The 22,604-nt window shown below is 37.1% G+C and overlaps 1 protein-coding gene across 6 annotated transcripts in view; it reads right to left on the bottom strand.

The window, feature by feature from the left end:
• Positions 1 to 7,869: 7,869 nt before the first annotated feature.
• Positions 7,870 to 22,604, bottom strand: part of LOC144536270 (voltage-gated potassium channel KCNC1-like) — a 32,797-nt gene continuing 18,062 nt past the window's right edge. The window contains exons 2-5 of one of the 6 annotated variants that reach the window (XM_078279313.1): positions 19,097 to 20,078; positions 17,829 to 18,023; positions 15,941 to 15,961; positions 7,870 to 8,024 (exon numbers count right to left, since the gene is read on the bottom strand). In XM_078279313.1, coding sequence (XP_078135439.1) covers positions 7,870 to 8,024; positions 15,941 to 15,961; positions 17,829 to 18,023; positions 19,097 to 20,078 — 1,353 coding nt within the window. Of the gene's footprint in view, positions 8,025 to 15,940; positions 15,962 to 16,758; positions 16,881 to 17,828; positions 18,024 to 19,096; positions 20,079 to 22,604 lie in introns of those variants that run through there. The other 5 variants (XM_078279318.1, XM_078279314.1, XM_078279317.1 and 2 more) reach the window with 5 other exon arrangements.

Genomic DNA, 22,604 nt, shown 5'->3' with positions numbered 1-22,604 from the left:
AGGAGCAGACCATACCATTTTTTAATTCATGATTAACCTCTGGTCGCTCTCGTCACCCCAAAGATCTCCTTTAAACTGTCCATCCTTGTCACACTTACGTGGCTCCCGCCGCAAATTTGTGTTTACCAGTTACTGACTCCACATTAGAGAGGAGGCGAATGCTAGAAACTTAACACTGTGAAGACAAGAACAGAAAGCCATTAATATTAAGTTCACAGAGAATAAAGAGAATTTGTAAGAAATCATGTTGAAGTGAAATTAACTGAAACGTTTAGCATTAAGAGTAAGCACTTGTATCTTGATTGGTTTATAGAGGTGCTCAACTTATATAAACCAATCTTGTTCTCATATTTGGAATTTGCCAATTACATTGGTATCAATAACAGTTTATAGTCACTAACATTATGTGCAATAGAAAAGTAATCAGGGATTACCATTACCTGTAAACTGCTGGTTAACTGTACATGTCAGAATGAAGTGCACAAATTTAAACTGTAAGGACAACTCTACCAACAGCCTATCTCCAACATACAGACAGAAAATGGGCACACAAGTTATTCTTGAATAACAATATCAAGAAATGGAGACAATAAAACTGCTGACAATATTAGAAAAACAAACCGTAGACTGAATGAAACAAACTGCCAGCCAACTGACCAGCACCTTGCTCTCCACTCTGTTAAATCTCAGCAAATCACCATCTTTACAGGAGTGAATTATGTACAGAGCATTTTGAACAAGATTAGGCAATAGGGAGATGATGACTGGTTATTTGTGTGTGTGTGTGTGTGTGTGTGTGTGTGTGTGTGTGTGTGTGTGTGTGTGTGTGTGTGTGTGGCTTTTCATTTGAATGAAAAGTACACCTCATGGAAAAACACATTTTTTGACAGATGGAGACATACAAACATACTCAATACTATTCATGGAAGTTTTCACATTTAAAAGATGTAGTAGAATCACACATTTGGCTGACACCATTTCAGGAGGCTTATCCCCCAACTTCAGCTATGCATCATGCAAACACAGGTGCAAATTCAAGAAAATGTTTGTCAACATTAGGTTGATCATTTTTTTAATTCTTTGCCTACAGTTATGGAGAGGAACCTAAGAGGAAAATGACATCTATAAGATCCCTTGAATGCATAAATTCCTCTCTCTTCCAACTGTTGATGGATAAAGTCAAGTTATTTCCAAGCCAACAAATGCTACAATATGTTAGCAGAGATGCTACATTGTTCGTTCAGTCCTTTGTGAAGACAAGTGTTTTTCAGAAATGTGTGAAGTTGCTCAGTTGTTCAGCACTGTAGACGGTACTGAGTTATCATCACACAAGATGGCAAGTATAATGTTGTCAGAGAGATGTCATCTGGAATGTGTAATCAGGAGTCCTTTTCTCTCCCAAAAGTGTGTCAGTGCAATGCTCAGTCAGTTTGCCGAAAAAGAAAAAAAGGTCTGTCAGACAGTGTCAGACAAATGTGGTTGGAGTTCCAAGAGGTGGCTTTGGTAACAACGTGAGGAGCAGACCATACCATTTTAATTCATGATTAACCTCTGGTCGCTCTAGTCACCCCAAAGATCTCCTTTAAACTGTCCATCCTTGTCACACTTACGTGGCTCCCGCCGCAAATTTGTGTTTACCAGTTACTGACTCCACATTAGAGAGGAGGCGAATGCTAGAAACTTAACACTGTGAAGACAAGAACAGAAAGCCATTAATATTAAGTTCACAGAGAATAAAGAGAATTTGTAAGAAATCATGTTGAAGTGAAATTAACTGAAAGCGTTTAGCATTAAGAGTAAGCACTTGTATCTTGATTGGTTTATAGAGGTGCTCAACTATATAAACCAATCTTGTTCTCATATTTGGAATTTGCCAATTACATTGGTATCAATAACAGTTTATAGTCACTAACATTATGTGCAATAGAAAAGTAATCAGGGATTACCATTACCTGTAAACTGCTGGTTAACTGTACATGTCAGAATGAAGTGCACAAATTTAAACTGTAAGGACAACTCTACCAACAGCCTATCTCCAACATACAGACAGAAAATGGGCACACAAGTTATTCTTGAATAACAATATCAAGAAATGGAGACAATAAAACTGCTGACAATATTAGAAAAACAAACCGTAGACTGAATGAAACAAACTGCCAGCCAACTGACCAGCACCTTGCTCTCCACTCTGTTAAATCTCAGCAAATCACCATCTTTACAGGAGTGAATTATGTACAGAGCATTTTGAACAAGATTAGGCAATAGGGAGATGATGACTGGTTATTTGTGTGTGTGTGTGTGTGTGTGTGTGTGTGTGTGTGTGTGTGTGTGTGTGTGTGTGTGTGTCATTTGAATGAAAAGTACACCTCATGGAAAAACACATTTTTTGACAGATGGAGACATACAAACATACTCAATACTATTCATGGAAGTTTTCACATTTAAAAGATGTAGTAGAATCACACATTTGGCTGACACCATTTCAGGAGGCTTATCCCCCAACTTCAGCTATGCATCATGCAAACACAGGTGCAAATTCAAGAAAATGTTTGTCAACATTAGGTTGATCATTTTTTAATTCTTTGCCTACAGTTATGGCAAACAATTCTTGTATCACATGTGCTGGCATCATGCATTATCTAACGGGAGATTAAACACTTCTGTTGTGGTCTCACAAGCAAACATCAACCCAGTACAAACATTATCCTTTATTGCAGTCGCATAAGCTCTTCCAGTCTGCTCTTCTTTTCACCCTCTTCCTCTTTCAATTTCCACTGTATATTTGCAGTTTTCTCCACAGAAAAGCTGTTAGCAAGACAGTTCATATTTTCTAAAGACCAGTTGTATGGTAAATTCTTTAGTCGACTAAGAGTAAAGGCCCTCATACATCTTACAAGCAACCTTGGCTTACATGATAAGGAAAAGTCAGAAGCTACTGTATTAACCTAAGCCGCCATGGACCCATTAAGCATAGACTTCGTAATTGTATTAAAATAGTATTTCGATGTAAATTTAAACGAGGCAATGCCATGCCTCATCATTTAGATCTTATTAAGAGTAACAGGACCTTCTCCTGGTGTCAGATGCATAAATCTGTGTAATTTCCCAAATATGTCTGCACAAAATCAGAAGTAAGTTAATAGAATCTTAGTGCCAGATTTATAAATTCCTGTATATTAGTACATGTACAGTACACGTCTAAAGACACTACTGGCACACTACTGTTTGTTTGGACATAAACCAGATTTTTCTGTCTTTTTCTGTCTTTGTTCTGGCACCAGTAACATCCTGAGTCAGTGCCAAAGCAGCCTTTGTGTTGCTAGGCACAGCCATTATGCACTGGTGTTGTAAATCATAACAGACACATAGAGGTTTAACTGGTGTCAGTCTTCTCATTGCACAATTCAAAGTTGATCAAGCATCAATTTTCGACTATTCCTTTCCCAAATTAAACGACTGTACTTACAGTACAACAGCTTTTAGTATACCTATGCTTAATAAATCCAAATATAATAGTGAAACAGTCCCAAAACAGGCCTTTCAGGATGCATTAGCAGCAACCATTGAAATATTTACATGTACCGTACATTCATATTCATTAGAATACAGTGCATTTACCCCATGTATGACCACACACAACCAAGAACACACTCCTTTGTCATTACAGCTGAATTAGGCTTACAGTACTGTAAAATTATAAACATACATACTTTCTTTTGGAAATACAGACCTAATATGTATATAACCAGAAAGCCAGGTTAAGTGTTGTAGTTAGGTTAGTCTGACACTTCAGTAAAGATTGCAGGATAAAAGCTTTCTGATGACATACATATTAAAAAGTCCATTAGAATCAGTTTTTATGAAACTTTGTTTCCCTATACTCACAAAGTATACATAGATATATTAATTGCATATGACTTTAATGTATTCACATGTGTAGATACAATATGTACATATTCAATAATAACCACTGACCTATTAAGTGTTTCTTTAAAGGTTTAGCTAGTTAAATCTAGCTAGTTTGCATGAACTCCTAAATTGACATCAGAGCCTACGGGGGCCTCATAGAGGCACTTACAACATCTGCCTGTTTTGTTTACTTATCAATGTGACATCAGAGTGTCCTAGGTGATTTGCATTGGCCACAACTATGTGATATGACTCTTAAGATCAGCAGAACCACAATTATGACATTCTTCAGATCAATTTTGATACAATACAAAGCAAATATGAACAAATCCTTTAATCACTACTATAATAATAAATGTTAAAATTAAAGTGGTGGTGCGTGAGATTGTTATTCCTCTCACCCATATCCAGTCAATTGTAGCATTAAAGAAAAACATTTCACTGCAGATATATAAGATGGATGGACATTTTCCTTTACAGAAAATGTCCATTCCTAATAAAGTGGCATACCAGTATAATTCAAAGTATCTCAAATTGTAACATCCACATTGTGGATTCATTTTAAGATTATACAGTATGCATGTGCGCTTAAAATGTTGAATGAGGTTTTGTGCACTGAGAGAAGTGATGCTCGCAAAAACTACAGACCAACATTCAGGTTTGTTGATGTGGACTAAGATTAGCTTTGAGGATTGAACCCAAGCCAATCAATATATGTCATTGTACTCATTGCATGTTCACAAAACATTTTCCTACAAGTTAAATCAATTTAAAAAATTTACTATCCCAGAGTTTCCCTACCTTCCCTAAGCTCAGGTTGACATCCGTTAACAAGCTGCTGTCAAAAAATGGTTGGATTCACTGGAGCAACAAAGCTCTGCATGCTGTTTCAGATATTTTCAGACAACATTAAACAAATTGTTTGACATAATAATGGTGAATGGTGGAGTATAAGCACGACTATTAGCAATGTTTTTCTAAAAATATGTGCAATGGCCTTTAAAAACCTGTATCAGACAAAGCCAAGCAAGCATTACTTCTTGCAGTGACTGTATGGTAGGATCTATCATAAATGAGACGCAACTTTTTTAAACCCTTTCAATCTCAATTCGACAACAGATTCAAGCAAACATTCAAGTGATGTCACAGCTTTCATCCCGAATCACATACTGCATATCTAAGTTCTCAAAGTTGAGGGGTCTGGAAGCACACTGATTTTTAGACAGAATGGCAATCGGGACCATAGATTACAACAGAATATCTGGACCTGGCTCTCTAAACAAGTTACAGTACCCTTTACACCCGCATCAAAATTGTTGGATCTAAAGTACTTAGAGTTTTATCTCATGATTTCACTCTTAACTATGTTTCTGTTTAAGGACAGGTAAATACAACATTGTATTTTTTTGACAAATGTTATTTTAGACAATCAGTGGTACAGAAAAGCCATTCCTTACAATGAAATACACATTACCAGTACAAGTGAAAAATATAAAACTATTACAAAACTTAAACAATTAAAAATGGCAGCCACAACATCAAAAAGTTTAAAGGACCAGCAAGACCACATTGACTTGAGAAAAAAAAAACAAGACAAATGGCTCATGATGTTATTGTAATACTTATTGGAACAGCTAAGTCAAAGATAATGAGTAGACTGCCTACAAAGTCTGTGCATTTTTAAGATTAAAAATAGATCTGCATATTTACATATGTATGTGCACATCCTGTTTTCCAACATTAAAATAATATTGCATGTTTATTGCATATGTGAATGTCTTTTTTTGCTCAACTTTTAACATACGATCTATTTTCATGTGAGGATGGCAATCTGAGGAAGGACCTCAGTTACTAAAATAAGCTATACATTGCCAAAAAAGATATTGTTTGTTTATTTTTAAATTATTTAGAAGAATGGTATATTGTAATCACTGTCATATTTGTTTTTCAAATATTAACCAACAGATTGCATTTTGTCTTTTCATTTGTTTTAGTTTTTAAACCATTTTAGACAAGCATTTAAACAAAAAACTAAAATAATGTAAAACAAAGTGAAGAAGAAGCAAAACATTTATTTAGAACAGCTGAACATCCTTAGAGATGTTTGATGAGATAATCTCACAAGTTCAATCTATTTATTTGTTGTAATATGGTCTGGGTCTTATCCCAACATGCAAGCATTTAAAGGTTATTAAATTAGTATTGAGTGTTAGTAAGGTGCTTGTATTTGTTTTAAGTGTATAATTAATTATGTAGCCATATCTGACTTTATAAGTATATGTGTTGTACTTAGATTAATGTAATATTTTAAGTAGTTTTCTTAATACATTGCATTTAGATTTATTTAAAAAAAATTGTAGGCCTACAAGTACATTTCATTTAGATGACTGTCCTGAATAGCATTTCTTCAAAGGTCCACTCAGACATTTACGATCATCAAATAGGAATTACAGTATTAACTAAGGACGTGACAGCCTAATTGTGCTACTTTGCCAAACACTGTCTGGGAGACAAAACGCAGTTAGCATGTAGCTAGCCAGTCAATTCTACTCATGAGGTCCTCTGTTGCCCTAACAATGTTATCAACGAAGGATATAATTTTGCCTAGTTTTGAATGCTAAAAACGTGCTAAACCTGCTACATTACTATACTGATACATTTTGTTGAACCCACAGCTAGTGGTTTGATCTATAACCTAAGGCCAGTAGTAAGTAACAAGCTAGCGCTAGCTTGGCTACATCCATCAATTACATAAACCTCGTCTTACACATTGTTACAGTTCCTCCACGACGTGGTCTCACAACTCCAACTAACCTCATCCTGCTCCCCCCTTATTAAACTAAACCTGTGCCCTTGTCAAAGACTAAACTTGTGGTACATTACTTGCATGTCTGGCAGCCTACATGGTTTTGAGACAAATTATTACAACATTTTAGTTATTTTCTTTATATTTTTGGGGCATATATTTAATTCATATTATTATTTTGGAATATGATTGTTATAATTGCATATGATGCATGAGATAATGATAAATATATAGAAATATATTGGACAATATGCTTGCAACTGCTAAAGAAAGTGACTGAATAGACATTTAAATGTACATTAGAAGGTAGCAATTGCATACATGGGATCCTAACAGCATGTTAATAAAATAAACTATTATTTGTAGAGTCGTGTTAGGCTGCACAATTAAGATAACTCTTATGGTACAGTACTTTTATTCTTTTCATTTAAGCTAAGTTTTTTTTTTTCTTAAATTTTTTGACATCTTAGCTTTGTTGTGTAAACTGTCAACATAAAGTGTCCAATTATTTCACAATGATGAGATAGAAAAGTACGTGATAATACTGAGACTTATAGAAGCTGAGTCTGTCTTTTAGAGAGAATTACCAAAAGTATGTCTATGCTGTACATATATCAATATTTCACCAAAGACAAAGTAGAAACCTTTTTTACCATCAATCTAATCTATAAATGTATTTTTTTCTTTGGCTAAATGAACTGAAGTATTTTGTTTCATGGTCAATTCTCTGGACATTCTTGTCAGCTCAGTTTAGTTTGGTCCAGAACATTTAAAAATGAATGTCCATCTACACACTTAATCCTACATTTTAATATGTAACTGTGCACGTGTTCATAATGTTTTTTAATCTCTGATACTATTTCATTTAACAAATCCAATTTTTTTTTTTTACATTTATTCTAATAATTTAAAATATCAGTGTACTTTGAAAGCTATAATTTTTATTTTACCCCATCAGCTAACCTGATGCATGCATCATAAACCATTAGATTCACAAGACAAGGGGTCATTCTTTCTACATTCAAGTTCATTTCATGTTATTGCTATTGTTTTTGCATGGTGTACAATCCAAATGGAGGCTTCAATGCGATCAGTCCACAGCTAATCCACTGCATCGCTTATCATCCAAACATTAACATCCTTTTTTTTTTTTTTTACAAAATGGAGGGAATGGGGGAGCGACAACGCCGCAGTGGTCCTGGAGCCTCATAGGTTTCAAAGGGGGGGCTAGTGATAGGAGCAAGCCGCAGTGATGACCCAGCCATTCCCGATATGTTATTGAGACTGCGAGATTTCTCGTAGCCTGTTGCTTTAAGAACATAATTTGATTATATTATGTGTTTTTGTTTTGATATCATATGCAAATACAAAAAAAAGGGAAGTCGTAGTTGAAATGTTTTGGCATGTTATGATTAATGTTCCATATTCAGGTTGTTTGGTTTTATAGTGTTGAAACATGAACATGTTATAAGAAAAATTGAAAATTGAAAAGAAGCACATAAGTGAAGGAAATAAATTAAGGGTAAGAAATTTAAAATGTTATCAAATTATAAAGACATATAAAGGACAGACACAAACAGGAAGGACAAGACAAGACAAAACAAGAAAATGCGAGTTATGATATAGCTTTTTTTTTTTTTTTTCAAAACAGAAAAGCAAAATATTCTCTGATATTAAGAGATTTAACACCTATAATAGGCCAATTGAATAAAGCACCGAACATTTTATCATGTGTGATGTTCCATGTTCAGGTGTTTTAGACAATTTTTTGGCCACAATTATACAGTTTAACACAAACACAAGTAGTAAATACTCAAATATTACTGATACAGTGTAGGAGTTGACCACATGAAGTTTTAGAAGAAAAGCTTAGAGATTTTAGCACTAATGAAGTTATGTAGAATAATTAATTGCCTTGCATTACGCTTTATAAACCCAAGCCCACTTAGCATTTGCTTTTGGTCCCTGTAAACTTCAAATGGCCAACACAAAAATGTCCTCCCTGCAACTTTTAGAAACACTTCCTATCCCCCGGTAATACGTAGTATCCTGTAATGCAGTGGTTCCCAACCTTTTTGTTCTGAGGTACCCCCACAGCCCTGTCAGATGAACTCGCGTACCCCGTCATCGATTCCCAATCTATGTTCCAAATGTATAACACTATTCATTATATGAAAGTGGATATATTGTTAATTTTTTCATACAATTGAACTGTCAATATTAAGGTTGGTTTGGTCAGCAATCATACTACTAGGCTACTACTATTTGTGAAGCTAAATATTTCAACCATTTATCCATTACTTTTGGCTAACCATTTCAACTGTTAGCTAACTATTTAATCTTTTAGCTATTTTAACCCTTTCTCTATTACTTTTAGCTAATGATTTGAACTGTTTAGTCATTACTTTTATCTAGTTATTTCTACCATTTATTCATGACGTTAAACGTTTGTGCTGGCTTGCTAACTAGTTTTCACACACTCTTACACAACTGCAACATGTAGTGTTCAGGTGTTGACGTAATGTCAATATCAAATTAGTGGAGCTACTCCACAATCTTTCCACGTACAGCATGGCAACTGCAGAAGTACCCCCTGGAGTACAAGTACCCCTGGTTGGGAATCACTGCTGTAATGGATATCAGTTTACATTTTGTTTACAGTGGAAAATGACACACGGTCCACTTGTGCAAGTGACTTTTAAATATAATACATTGTAACTGCTGAACGTTACAAAACCAAGTTATCTAAGAAATAACACATTGGCCTTTGTGTCCTTTCCCGCTGTATTTTTGGTGTGTAACAAAGCATGCAGATGTTGAATTCCTCCTGTAGGAAGCAGCTAGAGATGTGTTATTGTATATAGTTCTGTGCTGACGAAGTGTTGTTGCATCAGGTGAAGTGAAAAAACACCATTGGTAGGTAGCAATTAATCTGCCCTAACAATGGCTAACTGTCCCGTAATGGATGGAGTTTTATTAGGAATGTGTTACATTAGCTGAAATTTTAATTTAATGTAATGCAAAAAACAAACTGTTAAGCTAAAAAATTATCAAGTTAGTGTATATTTTTGTCAAACTCCAACCATCACTAGGCCACAGTCAAACAAAGAACACCCACTGGTACAGTGTGACGCCCTTTGTGCCTTCCTGCTGAAATGGAAAAGTATATTGTGGTGCACGGTGGCCACCACTCCACCACTCTAGGCTACGCATCATTTGAGCCAACCATAAATAAGTCCTTTTTTTACTCTCACTTTCACAGGCAACTCAGTAAAATATTGATGATGCATTTTCACTGGGTTTCTTAGGCTGCATGTCCCACAAAGATGTCTGAAAAGCTGTCTGGCCAATCTGTGGTGCTGCTTCAATCTCAAGTTCAGTTCCATTTTGTTCGTACCACCCAAATGTATTTAGACAAATTGTGAAGTTGCATCAAATGGCAGCCATTTTTGTGATGCTGAATCAGGGTTTAGGGGCAACAACAAGGGGGACAGAAAAAAAACCAACCTTTTTTTTTATAGCAGAACTACAACAATGCTGGACAAAAATCTCTTAAAGAAAGAGGTGGCTATCATTATCTGATAAACCCTTCACATGACCTAACTGAATTGCTAGATAAAGATATAATCCTTAAGATTTTCATGAAATCAAACCCTGTTTTTGGTGCCATTTATGGTCTGCATTTTTTTTTTCAATGGCCATTGAATTTTTTGCGTGCATTCAGTTATTACCTATTTATATCTTGTAATTAACAATGTATACATGTAATTCTAAATAATTTTATCTAATTTATTTCAGCCTTGCAGTTTACTGTTTGTTTTTTGACACCATGTCAGAGCTGCATTAAGTTTCTGCTAATGCAAACCAACTGCTGCTGTTTCACATTAAAAGTCTTATTGCAGATAAGTCTTGTTTCCGCTAATTTACAATGAAGTAGTAAATTAGTAGTATTTACTTGTTTATTAATTTAACTGTTATAGTGATGCCCCAACAGCTCTTTTGAGAGTGTTTTTATTCAGCTAATATTATGCTACAAGTTGTAGTAGGTTAAATATTAAGCAAATAATATGCTGTACTTGGGTGCTACCTTTGATTATTATATTATTATGACGAGTGACCTACAGATTCAAAGTACGCATTCACAAAAATAAAGTTGGGAAGCCCGTTTTGATTCTGCTGGGAAAATCCTTTGGATCTAGTCTTTGTTCTAAAATCAACATGCAGAGTGGATAGAGAAAGAATGAAGGGAAGAATACACACTGTTCCCACAATAAACAGACAAAAACGATTCATATAGAGTAAATTATTATCTTTAACTAAACGTATAATCGGAGGATTTAAAACATTTGTCAAGTGTGATATAAGTATATGGATAAGTGAAAAGAATTGTTCCCATCTGTTGATTAGATGAAGGTGAAACTGAAGAAAATAATATAGATGGGGCAGTAACGTGGTTCTGATGATTTTCAAATATATGCTGTTTTGTAACCAAAAGCTGATCGAAACAGTTTGCTTTTGCTCATGTCTGTAAATTATTGCTTGGTAAAATTCAAGACAAGGAGTGTTTGTCAGAAATGACAATAAAAATGCTGATAAAGTTATGTCTCAGCCACTGCAGTCTGTCACGGTCCGCTAGCTTCCTCCTCACTGTGCTTAGTACTGTATTTAAACCAGGTTTTTCTTTTGCTCTGGGATCGTCTATCGGGAAATGGCGAGTCTGGCTGTCACTGTATTCAGTGATGACATAATTTCCGGCCCAAAGTCACAATTAATTTACACTATGGAGGGAGTACAGTACATACCTACATTCAGACTTTAGTTACACTGGCGCTGCAGTGGCGGCCTAGGGATGGGATGGAGAATGAGTGTTAATCACAGAAAGAGAAGGTAATGGAGAGGGAAGACCCAGAGGAACAGAGAGGAAAAACTGCAAATATTCCGACCAGACTATCTACCAATGAAATTATCATTAAAATTAAACAGATTGGACCGAAATAATAGACTTAATCATCGTTGTATGTATGTATGTATGTATGTAGAAGGCGGAGAGCTATTATGTAATACACATATTTCTTATAATTTCATGAGCATGTGCTTGCTGTGGAGGACACAGGATTTGCTGACTCTTCAGATGCTATTCGTGGCACCGCCCCATACTGTATCATTCTTACATGGGATCAATTGCCTGTTAAAGAGGGTGTGATCTCCTGTTACCCATTATTAGATGTATTGATCTCTTAATGGCCGTTACTGAAGCCACAATGAGATGCAGTACCTGCAGTACCTGGTGTCATTGAGGGAACATGCAACTGTATACCAGGGTTTCCTTGGGGTCTTAAAAAGTCTTAAAAAGTCTAAAATTTAAAAAACAAAATTTTAGGCCTTAAAAAGTCTTACATTTAGAAAGTATTGAGTTCTAGGTCTAGGTCTTAAATAATTTTCCTACGTCCATGTAACGCTAGCTCTGATGCTCTTTTTTTATTTATTCCGTAGTGTTGTAGTTCTTTTTTTGGCTAGTCCAACTATAATTTCACTGTATTTCAACTACAAATGAGACCAACATGCAACTTATGTTGAAAACATCCTAAAACGGATTGTATTCTTCAGCTTTGGGGAGGTGCAAGTTTAGCCATACTTGGCTTGATTAAAACTGAATTTAGGACTTAGTTAATGTTGTAATAAAGGTCTTAAATTTCATTCATGATGGTCTTGAAAAAGTCTTAAATCTGACTTGTTGAAACTTGCAGAAACCCTGGTATACTTTGTCCTCTTGTTAGCTGTATGTAGGTCATACAGACCTATATGCGTCAGCTGTTATCATAAAGCTCAAATTCATTTAGTATTTTATATATAAAATACTAAATATATATATATATATACTACTCATACATATACATAAATATTTATCATATACATACTCTACATAATATACGTATTTCTTTTTCTTTTGTAAGGTAAAAATCTGGCTCAGACAAAAGAATATTTGCAGATTGTTGTGATGAGGCAGCATTGTAAGAAACAGTGGTATTGATGCACACATAACATGCAAGACAATGCAGGACAAGTTTTACATACTTGTAAATATACAATGACGCAGAGGAGGACAGTGACATGTTTTCAAACAGAGTTAGGGAGTTAAATTTAGAGCTAGTATAATTTTGCGTGAGCACAGGCAGAAACAACAAATATGTTGTGCTGGCCAGTAAGTGCATATTATAAAACTTTTGGCCTTAAAAAATAATTACATCAATAATCTATCCTAATAAATATAATAATGAATGATGAATAATGAAACTAGATGTACTATTTAGATTTAGTATTTGTTTAACCTGAACATTGTTTTAAATTGCAGTGCAAATTTGTGTTGGTTTGCTAGTGGTGGGAGTTGTTAAATAAATGATATAATCCTTAATCTTAGATCAAAAATCTATTAAAAACATTTCCTATTATGGGTTTGGTTGAATTTGTCAATGAATAATGAGTTTTGTTTTGTCAAATAAGTCCTCGGAAATGTGCTGAATCAGTGAGATTCATGCCATTTTTATGTTAATTAGTTTCACTGTTTTGTTGGCAATTTCTTTTATCATTCCAATTCATAGAAGACAGATAGTAGGTGATGGTAAAACTCAAAGGAGAACACAGGAAGAACATAGGGTAAGTCGTAACTTCAAACAACAAAACACAGTTGTACAAAACTCAAAGACATTAGCAAAAAATAGACTATAACCACAACAGCAAAATATATTAATTCAAAATAAATATAACTTAATCCTACGCACATTAAAAAGATAAAGCATTCAACAACACTACAACACAAAGCTCTACAAAATCACAACATAATATTCCACAAAAATACTTAATAAAAGATGTACACACCATGTTAGAAACACAGGACATAAATAAGCACAAAAACCCAAGAAGAAAAGTAGAAAAAAAAAACCCTCATACACATATAATGAGGAAAGGAGAGAGCATGGAGAAGGAGAGAGACAGAAACAAACAAGATCCTTAAAGAATATCTAGAGGAGTGATTAGGAGTGGGCACTCAAAGCGGTGATTGACCGTTTGACCTTAGTCAGACATGCATTTTGCATGGGGTGCGTAGGAAGTCAAATGGCCAACAAAAGCCCCTTTCACACAGAGATTCCACAATAGCGCCGCAATGAAGGTCTGCCGTTTTGCCGGCTCTGTTTATTCACACAGAACCAAGCAAAGGCGGCATAATGCCTCCCCAGTGTGTGATTTCACAAAGCATGCCGGCACTCCAAGAAGCATGACGACACAACAGCGTCGGCATCTAGTGTGTGTGAGCCAATCCACATCTTTAATCAACCACAAGAAACCCGACCCACAAACCGCCAACTTTATGCATTATTGTAGCACAATTGTCAGTAGAGAAAATGACAGAGACGGCCACCGTGCTGCAGCGGCCGCCGTGTGTGTGTGTGTGTGTGTGTGTGTGTGTGTGTGTGTGTGAGGAAGAGAACCAGTGCAATAGAAGGTGGACCATTGCACGCAATGTTTATATAAGTTCATAACTTTGGCTAGTCAGAACGCTGTCACTTTTTGACCTGAATGTGGGTTGACTCGCGCATCGTAACTTTCACACAGACGGCAAGGCAGCTTAAAGGCGCAAAAGTCCTGTCTTGAACAGGCTATGTGAAAGGGGCTAAAAAGAACAAGAGAGAAACTGAAAAGCTGATAAAATAAGTTGGCAAAGACATTGAATGCATGTATCTACGAAAAAAATCACAACTGAAGCACACTAGAATGAGTTTCAGACAGTGTCAGAATCCCTCTTTAAAAACAAGGAGAACGGTTATCAGGGGCGTTAACTAACATAAACAGAGTGGGTTTTTGCTATTTGTCTAGATATTTAGTATTGTTTGTCTTCCCTTAAATCACAGATTGTTTTTAACTGATAATTATGTGAGTTTGATCAGCCATACATACAACTTTCTATATGTAGCCAAAGATTTATTTACACATGCACTGGGCGTGAGGTAGGTTATATGTCTATAACAGGGCTGTATACACATAACCTGGTTATCAAATGCTAGAGAATCAGGTTCCTGAGATGGAAAGAAACAGATCAAATTTCTCTGGTATTCACTGTAAGCACCAAATACAATCTCTTTTTTCAAATAATATAGAGATCCCCAACCTAAATGTATGAAAGCCTACATTGTACAACTTTACCGTAAGAAGCCCAAACCCCGAAGCTTCGTCCTAATGACTTCAGCGCTTAATGTCTTCAATGGACTCCTTATTGCTTTAAAGAGGGATTTTTGTAGCACTTAAATTGCAGTTTATACATAAGAACCATTGAAACTGAAGCAATGTAAGGGAACTGTAAGTGAAGGGCTTGGACAGCTCGAGGCTTGCTTACCTTAGACAGCATCTAGCCACTTTTCAATCAAATCTGTCATAGCGTTTGTCTGTTTTTCTGTCTGGTCAGTAAGTGTTTCAGTCACCGAGTGCAGCTCATAACCCTTTTGACATATATCCAGATCTCCACAGTATAAATACAAAAGGTCCTGAACTTTGGACTACACTAGGCACTGAAAGCACAGATACATGGTCTAGGGAATAGTATTTCAGATACATTACACGCTCACAACACAGTGTTTTGGTAAAGAAGTATTGTGATAACTGGTTTTGTTTACAAGGCTGAAGTAAGACTTTGAAATGTGCTTGTTTTCAGCGTGGCATGTTTCAAGAGGTACTATCCCTTGACCTATAGCTCCGCAGACCCCAGTGACCCTAGGCCTTGGAAAGATGATTGTCATATATCACTGCACTCATTGTCACAATTGTGTGAAGCTATAAGGGCTGGCAAATTGATTTTTACATAAAATAGGGCATATGTACATGTAAATATGCACATCTTTGAGGCTAAAATGTATTCTAGCATATAAGGAATACATGCCATTGCCTGAAGAGTATGTAAGTTTAAACTGTGCATACTTAGAATATACATATACATATATAGATATAAAACCGTAAAAAAGGGTGTATTTTTCAAGGCAAAACTTTTCTACATTGCAGTGAGTGCTTTTGTTTGCCAAGGTGGAGGTCCGTGGGGTAGGTAGTATCACGAATAAACACAGTAGAAGGGGAAAAACTAAATTAAGCCACACACGACAACACGATCACAACACTCAGACGGCATTGAGAAAACAGAGACACAGTGTATAACACGTAAGAATGAAAAAGCCCACATACACACGCGTGATATGACACAACCTGAAGAGAGAGACAACAACAACAACACAGAGGCACATCAGACAACAACGTGACCCCCTGTTCCCTTTCAATCTTCTTCAGTGTTATGTTTTATTAGTTATTGACACAGGACACGACAAACTGGGTTATTTTCACTTGAGCTGCTGGAAGTATTTGCACATGTGCACGTCCCACATGACGCGCTCTTGCACTTATGACTGTATGCAAGTTTTAACCTCTCACATAGACACATACACACAAGTGTACACATTGTTGTGCACACTACTCATTGTGGGTGTATATTACAAAGCAATCCCATTTTCTTTCCTAATTTTTGTTTACATCTTGAACATTGTTTATTGAGATTGTTGCTGAGTTTATAAAATTTGTATGCAGGTAAGATATTGGGCAGAGGTTAGGTTTCATCGGATAAAATACCTCACAAATCAAACAATGAGCCCTTAAATGCCACCCAAAGCTTGATATTCATATTTAAGCACTAGCTTATCTTAGCTCAACTGTCAATCTCTTAATGTAAACTGACAGCACACGTCCCACACTTTCAGTCACAGAAAAGACTTTTCACAGGTGACACACAGTGGAAATGGTGGTGTATCTGTGATCTAAAGTCATGCATAGTGTGTGCAGCTGTGTCTGTGTTAAAGTGGGTGCTATGCTGGTGGAGTGTAGTTTGTGCAACTGCAAAAACATGCTATATGATGGAGAGCCAGATCAAAATTTCTGTATGTTTTCAGTCAAAAGTTGACTAGGCTGCAGGCTCTTTTATTTTGTAACTTTTTGTCAGTGTTACCTCTGGTCTATGGTTTGATCCAGGAGGAGGTGGAGTTTGCATTGAGGTCCTGCTGTAACAGAGACCCTTCCATCTTATACCAATCCTCAGTCAGAGGGGAGTCTGGGCTCGGTGCCAGGGCTGCTGCCTCTAGTTTGTTGTCAACAGGGGGTGTTGAAAGTTTGGAGGGATTGTGAGGGGGTGTTTTGGTGCAGGTTGGCAGCAGTGGTGGTGGTTGGATTGCAGTAGTAAATGAATAAAGGTTTTTATGAGCATGAAGGTAATGCACATAGGGAAAAAGTGGGGGAGGGGGTACGGTATAGCACAAAGGAAAAAAGGAGGGGAAATGAGGGCATGGGTTTAAAGATGGGGCAGAGGATAAATGGGTCAGGAGGGAAAATGTGCAGCAGGTTAGGGAGGAAGTCATCACAGAAGGGGAGGGGGGGCAGGAAAAAATAAAAAGGACATGCGAGGCAGGAGAGAGAAACAGAGAGGGAGAAACAGAAGTGGCGAGAAGTAAATTAATGCATGGTCAACTGTCTGAGTCCAGAAGACAGAGAAAGAAAGAGATCGTTTATGAGCATAAATGAATGTGACTTTATGGGACACAGAACAAAATTCACAGAAACCATGGAAAGATGGAAGACATGACTGAGGAGAAGAGAAAAAAAAGTAGAGGGACAGAAAATCTTGTCTGAAAGAAGAAATACCAAGCAGTGATGGAAACACAGACAACATGAATGTGAAGAGGTGGAAAGAGTAGAAGCAGAGCAGAAGAGCTAAGTGTATATGAATATGTTGTAACTGCATGACTGTTTATGTATGTATGTTTTGCTGCTAGCTGTTATTGGAGCCTTCTATCTGTACTTGAGGCTTCCAAACGTTTGTGTGTGCTCTTCCATCAAACCCATCTTTCCTAATTTTTTGGATCTGATGTCATATACATAGAGTAACCTGTGTGTACTTATCTGCATTGGCTGCACACAGGACATATATAATGTACATGTTTACAGTATGTTGTGCCTGGCATCTTGCTGTGTGGATCTGTTTACGTAAGATGTGCATGTTTTTGTATCCGTCTCCTGGTGCGAAACGTACCTTTCCGCACATTTCCATCTGTGGCACGGAATTCCCTGGTGTTGAGCAGGAAGCAGGCGCGGTCCTGCTGGTAGCGTTCCCGGGTAGGTCCTCGCCCAATAGGGCTCCTCTCGTCTGGGCTCAGCACCTGGTCGATGGTGGGACAGTCCTCGTTGGCCAGGGCGGCCGAGGCTGCATCACCGTTCTGCTTGGAATCTAGAGGAAAGGTGGAGGAAAACCACATACTTATGAGACTTATGAGAAAACCATAGAGAAGAGCATATTTTGTGTCTTATTCATCAAAAATGCTAATTTTAGTTTATATTGTGGATCAAGTGCGAGAAAATAAATGTCATCAATGTGTTGTGGTAATTTATTAGGTAAACTAACAAATCGTTGCTGATTACAGCATCCTAAATGTACGCATTTGCTGTTAATCAGATAAAAACGTTGTCTTATTCACTTTAGGCTCTGGTAACTTGGCATCATTTTTTTTACATTTTACACACACACACACACACACACACACACACACACAACACAATCAAGAGAGTAATAAGTACATGTATGTGTAAACATACTGTATATACAGTAGGTCTGGACATTGATAAACCGTCAAACATGTTTGGTAAATAATGTTCATTAATGATTTGGAATGACTAAGGGCATTATGATGAAATACTGTATGTTACCATCAGGTGGTGTTGATACTGCAGAGCAGTCTTGGAGCCAGTTGTCTAAATTTTGACTAATAGAACTTCCTGCCAGAAACTCTACTGACACAACCTACAGGAAACCTTTTTAGTCTGGAAGGAAGCCAAGCAGACAAGATGTAGTAAAAGCACTGATGAAACCAATATTTTCTGGCTCACTGATGACTAAGGCAGTAAAGTAATGCATTAAAGGTGCATTATTGTTGCATGTGACTGACGCCTAATGCTGCAGCATGTAAAGAGCAAACAAAGAGCCAAATTACCTCTTCTTTTGATTTTACTGCTAATGCCAGCAATACAATATGTGCAGTCAGCCCAAATTGAGATGCATTAAGCTGTTTTAATAGATAATTGAGTTCATTTTCCTTCCATAGTGTTTGTTCTTCACTGACAGATGGGTGCCTTTAGGAATTCTGATGGGCCAGTAATTTATCTGCGGTGGATCCAGAATCAACTATGCATCACTTCTTGGTAGTATTCTCACTTCACGCTAGTCAGTTTTGATTGTAGAAGATAATATAAAGATAATTAGTTCCAAAATGAATGTACTTAACATGAAAAAACTAATTCTCTCACCTCTGTTAATCTCTATAATTTCTTCTTGGGCGAGAGGACAGTCACCCCCAAGGCCTCCAGACCCCATCACTCCACCTAGGACATTTCCCAAGAGCCTTTGCGGTGATGCGGTAGCCATAGCCAAGGCATCTGGCTTGCAGTAGTTTGGGGACCCTGGTTGGGGTGCCCGAGGAATATGTTTGTTCTTCTTTTTGGGCAACTTTTGTTTGGCCATGGCCAGAGAGTAGTACATGCCGAAGTTGTTGACAATTACAGGTACAGGCATGGCAATGGTCAGCACACCAGCCAAGGCACACAGAGCACCCACCAACATCCCTGACCACGTCTCCGGATACATATCTCCATAGCCCAGTGTGGTCATGGTCACAACGGCCCACCAAAATCCAATGGGAATGTTCTTGAAGTTGGTGTGGGCGCTGGCTGTTGGGTCATCTGGGTCTGCGCCAATTCGTTCAGCATAGTAGATCATAGTGGCAAAGATGAGGACACCAAGGGCTAAGAAGATGATAAGCAGAAGGAATTCATTGGTGCTGGCACGCAGGGTGTGGCCCAGGACACGGAGACCCACAAAGTGGCGGGTCAGCTTAAAGATTCGGAGGATACGGACGAACCGGACAACACGGAGAAACCCCAGGACATCCTTGGCAGCTTTGGAGGACAGACCACTCAGGCCCACCTCCAGATAGAAGGGCAGGATGGCGACAAAGTCGATTATGTTGAGGCTGCTTTTGAAGAATTCAAGCTTGTCTGGGCAGAAGGTGACTCTGAGCAGCACCTCAATGGTAAACCAAATGACACACACGCCCTCCACGTATGTCAACCAGCTGTCAGTCACCACCTCGTATACAATCTCCTCACGGGTCGTGTTGCCCACCGTGACGTTCTCTGTCTTGTTAAGGATGGTGTTGAAGGCCTCATGTGTCTCCATGCAGAAAGTGGAGATGGAGATGAGGATGAAGAACAGGGAGCCAAATGCCACATACTGAAAGAAAGAAAGAAAGAAAGAAAGAAAGAGACAAACGAGCAAACAAAAAAGATAGAAAGAGAAAGCATAAAAAGAAAGCGAGGGAAGGGGAAAGAGTCAGTTGCAAAACAAGAAAATTCAGCAGGGCAAAGAGAACATAGAAAAGCATAAAGAAAAAAACAACGGGTGTATGTGTGACCCGCCTACATACACAAGTGCTAAATACTATGCCATGTACTGAAAACTACTTCTCACTCTTTAATGGTCATCTGCATTTAGGTCTTCACATCTAAAATGTTGGACCCATTCTGAAATTGACTTTTTTCACCCAAATCTGATGTGTAAAAGTTAATTTTCAAAAAAGAAAAATGACCTGTTTTGTAACGGACCAGAGGGCAAGTGGACCTTGCCCAATTTGACCTATTGTGACCAAAGTCCAAGGATAATCTGAGTCATTAGGCCTGATAAAATTATATCCGACAGTCATAAATGATTGTGATGAAGGATGAAGCCATAAAAATAGATGTGCTGTCAGTATCATGTCATATCATGTGCCATCAGGAAATGACGTTAAGTGAATGAAGTTAATCAAATTATTAATACTACTATGAGATTAATAATAACAAAAAAATTATACTATTTAATATTATCGTATTTGTTTAACGTTTATAATAACCTATGATTGAATTTAAAACGTTAACTTAAAACAAATCAGACCCGAGCCCTAACCCAAGAAAATAGTCCGACCCAAAACCTGCAGGTAGATGTTAGAGTCTGGGAAGACCTCTTAAAAACATGACATAGGGAGAAAAGTGCATCAGAAAAGGAGAGATAATTACAATGCATTAATGTAATCCTGAATCCAGGGTCGAAAATGAATAGAATGATACTACTAACTTGTTTGTGGTATTCTGCTGGAGAGGACACAGGAGAGGATGGAGGGATGAGAAGGGGAAACAAACTTGTAAGGATAAGATCAATAAATAAGTAATAATGTGTATGCCATAGCCCTGCAAACTTAAATGCACAAATACAAAATGTCTATCCGCCTCCATGTTTGCAAAATTAGATGAGTCTGAGTTATTATCAATGTTTGTTAGGAGTCATTTCACAAATATGAGTTAAGACATTATTAATTTAGTGTCAGAAATATTAAATATCTTGAAGCTTAAGCTGCTTTCGCATAATTACCGTTGCTATTGTAACCGGAAAAAAAGGAGACCTATGATATTAAAGTCCCTGTTTCAAATTAAAATATTTTTATTGCCATTTGCCTCTAACTCCCTCCACATCTTGGGAGTATTATATTAGCACCCTTTCTACAAGTGGCATCCTTTCTATATAACAATGTCTTACAGCTCCATGTTTGCTTGTTTACTTCCAAAACTTTGTCCTCAGGGTAAATGTCCTGGACAGAAAGCAAAAAAATAAGCTGTTGTATTATCAATGAGTTTATTTTTCAGGTTTGCTTGCTTTTTCATAGCTCAGAGGCAATTTTATTAGCATCTGTGTAATCTGCAATGCTTTCTATATGTACCCAAGCTTATTGCTCTACTGTAGCCCATTCAATCGTCACTGAATCAATGACACTAGTGTGATAATGCCAGTGTGTGCGTGGCTACTGCACAATCTTTCCCCGTTGTGGTCCATTCCTACAAGCCATGCAGTGTATTTATAGATGCAGTGTACTTCAAGCTTTATCAAATAAATAATAAAACAGACATGGCCTGAAGAGCAAAAGAGAAAGGCAATTCATACTTGCCCATATATATATATACATATATATATATATATATATATATATATATAAGAAGCCTGAGTATGTATGCCTGTATTGTGCGTGTCACCGTGTTTTTTTCAACGTTATGCACTTATGTAATATCAGAAGCAACATACTTATAAGAGGGAGCCTTATAATTAAGCAAATGGAGGGAACCAGTTTTGGTTATTTTTCTTGAAAAGGTCTCGCTTCTCTCTCCCAGCTTTTCTTTGATTTGGAAATTGGATGAGAGCCTACACATATTTTCTCTAAGTGCCTTCATGACAGAAACAGACAGAGCAGAAGACTTAAGACTCTGAGCCGCCATATTTATTGAGGAGATTAGCAGAAAAACGTTTAGCCAAAGAAGTGACCCTCCAGGAAAAGTTAGCGATGAAGTGTAAGTCAATGTCTAATCTGTAGTTTGAAGTTGTTGATTGGGAATCAAATGAATGCAAAGAAAGTTACTTTATGAACTTGACTTTAAGATTTGTAATTGTTTATTATTTATTTACTGTAAACAAAAGAAAAATGTGTGAATCTGTCATTATTGCACAATTCCTACAAGTACCTAACCTAACTGAGATGTAACACTAACACTTTCCAAAAACCGGATGCCACAGCAGGACATTTGTAACCTTTACGTTTTTCTAATAAGGAATGTAACAATTCTCCTGGATAGAAAAGGGGGTGGACAATGTCCCAAATGACAAAAACAGTCAAAGAAAACGATACAAACAACACAGTCCTAAAACCGTATGCTGATATACATAGTCAATATAGTG

The sequence above is a fragment of the Sander vitreus genome, chromosome 21 (assembly GCF_031162955.1).
Source record: "Sander vitreus isolate 19-12246 chromosome 21, sanVit1, whole genome shotgun sequence".
Classification (NCBI taxonomy): Eukaryota; Metazoa; Chordata; class Actinopteri; order Perciformes; family Percidae; genus Sander; species Sander vitreus.
This window is presented reverse-complemented; position numbering and strand designations above follow the sequence as displayed.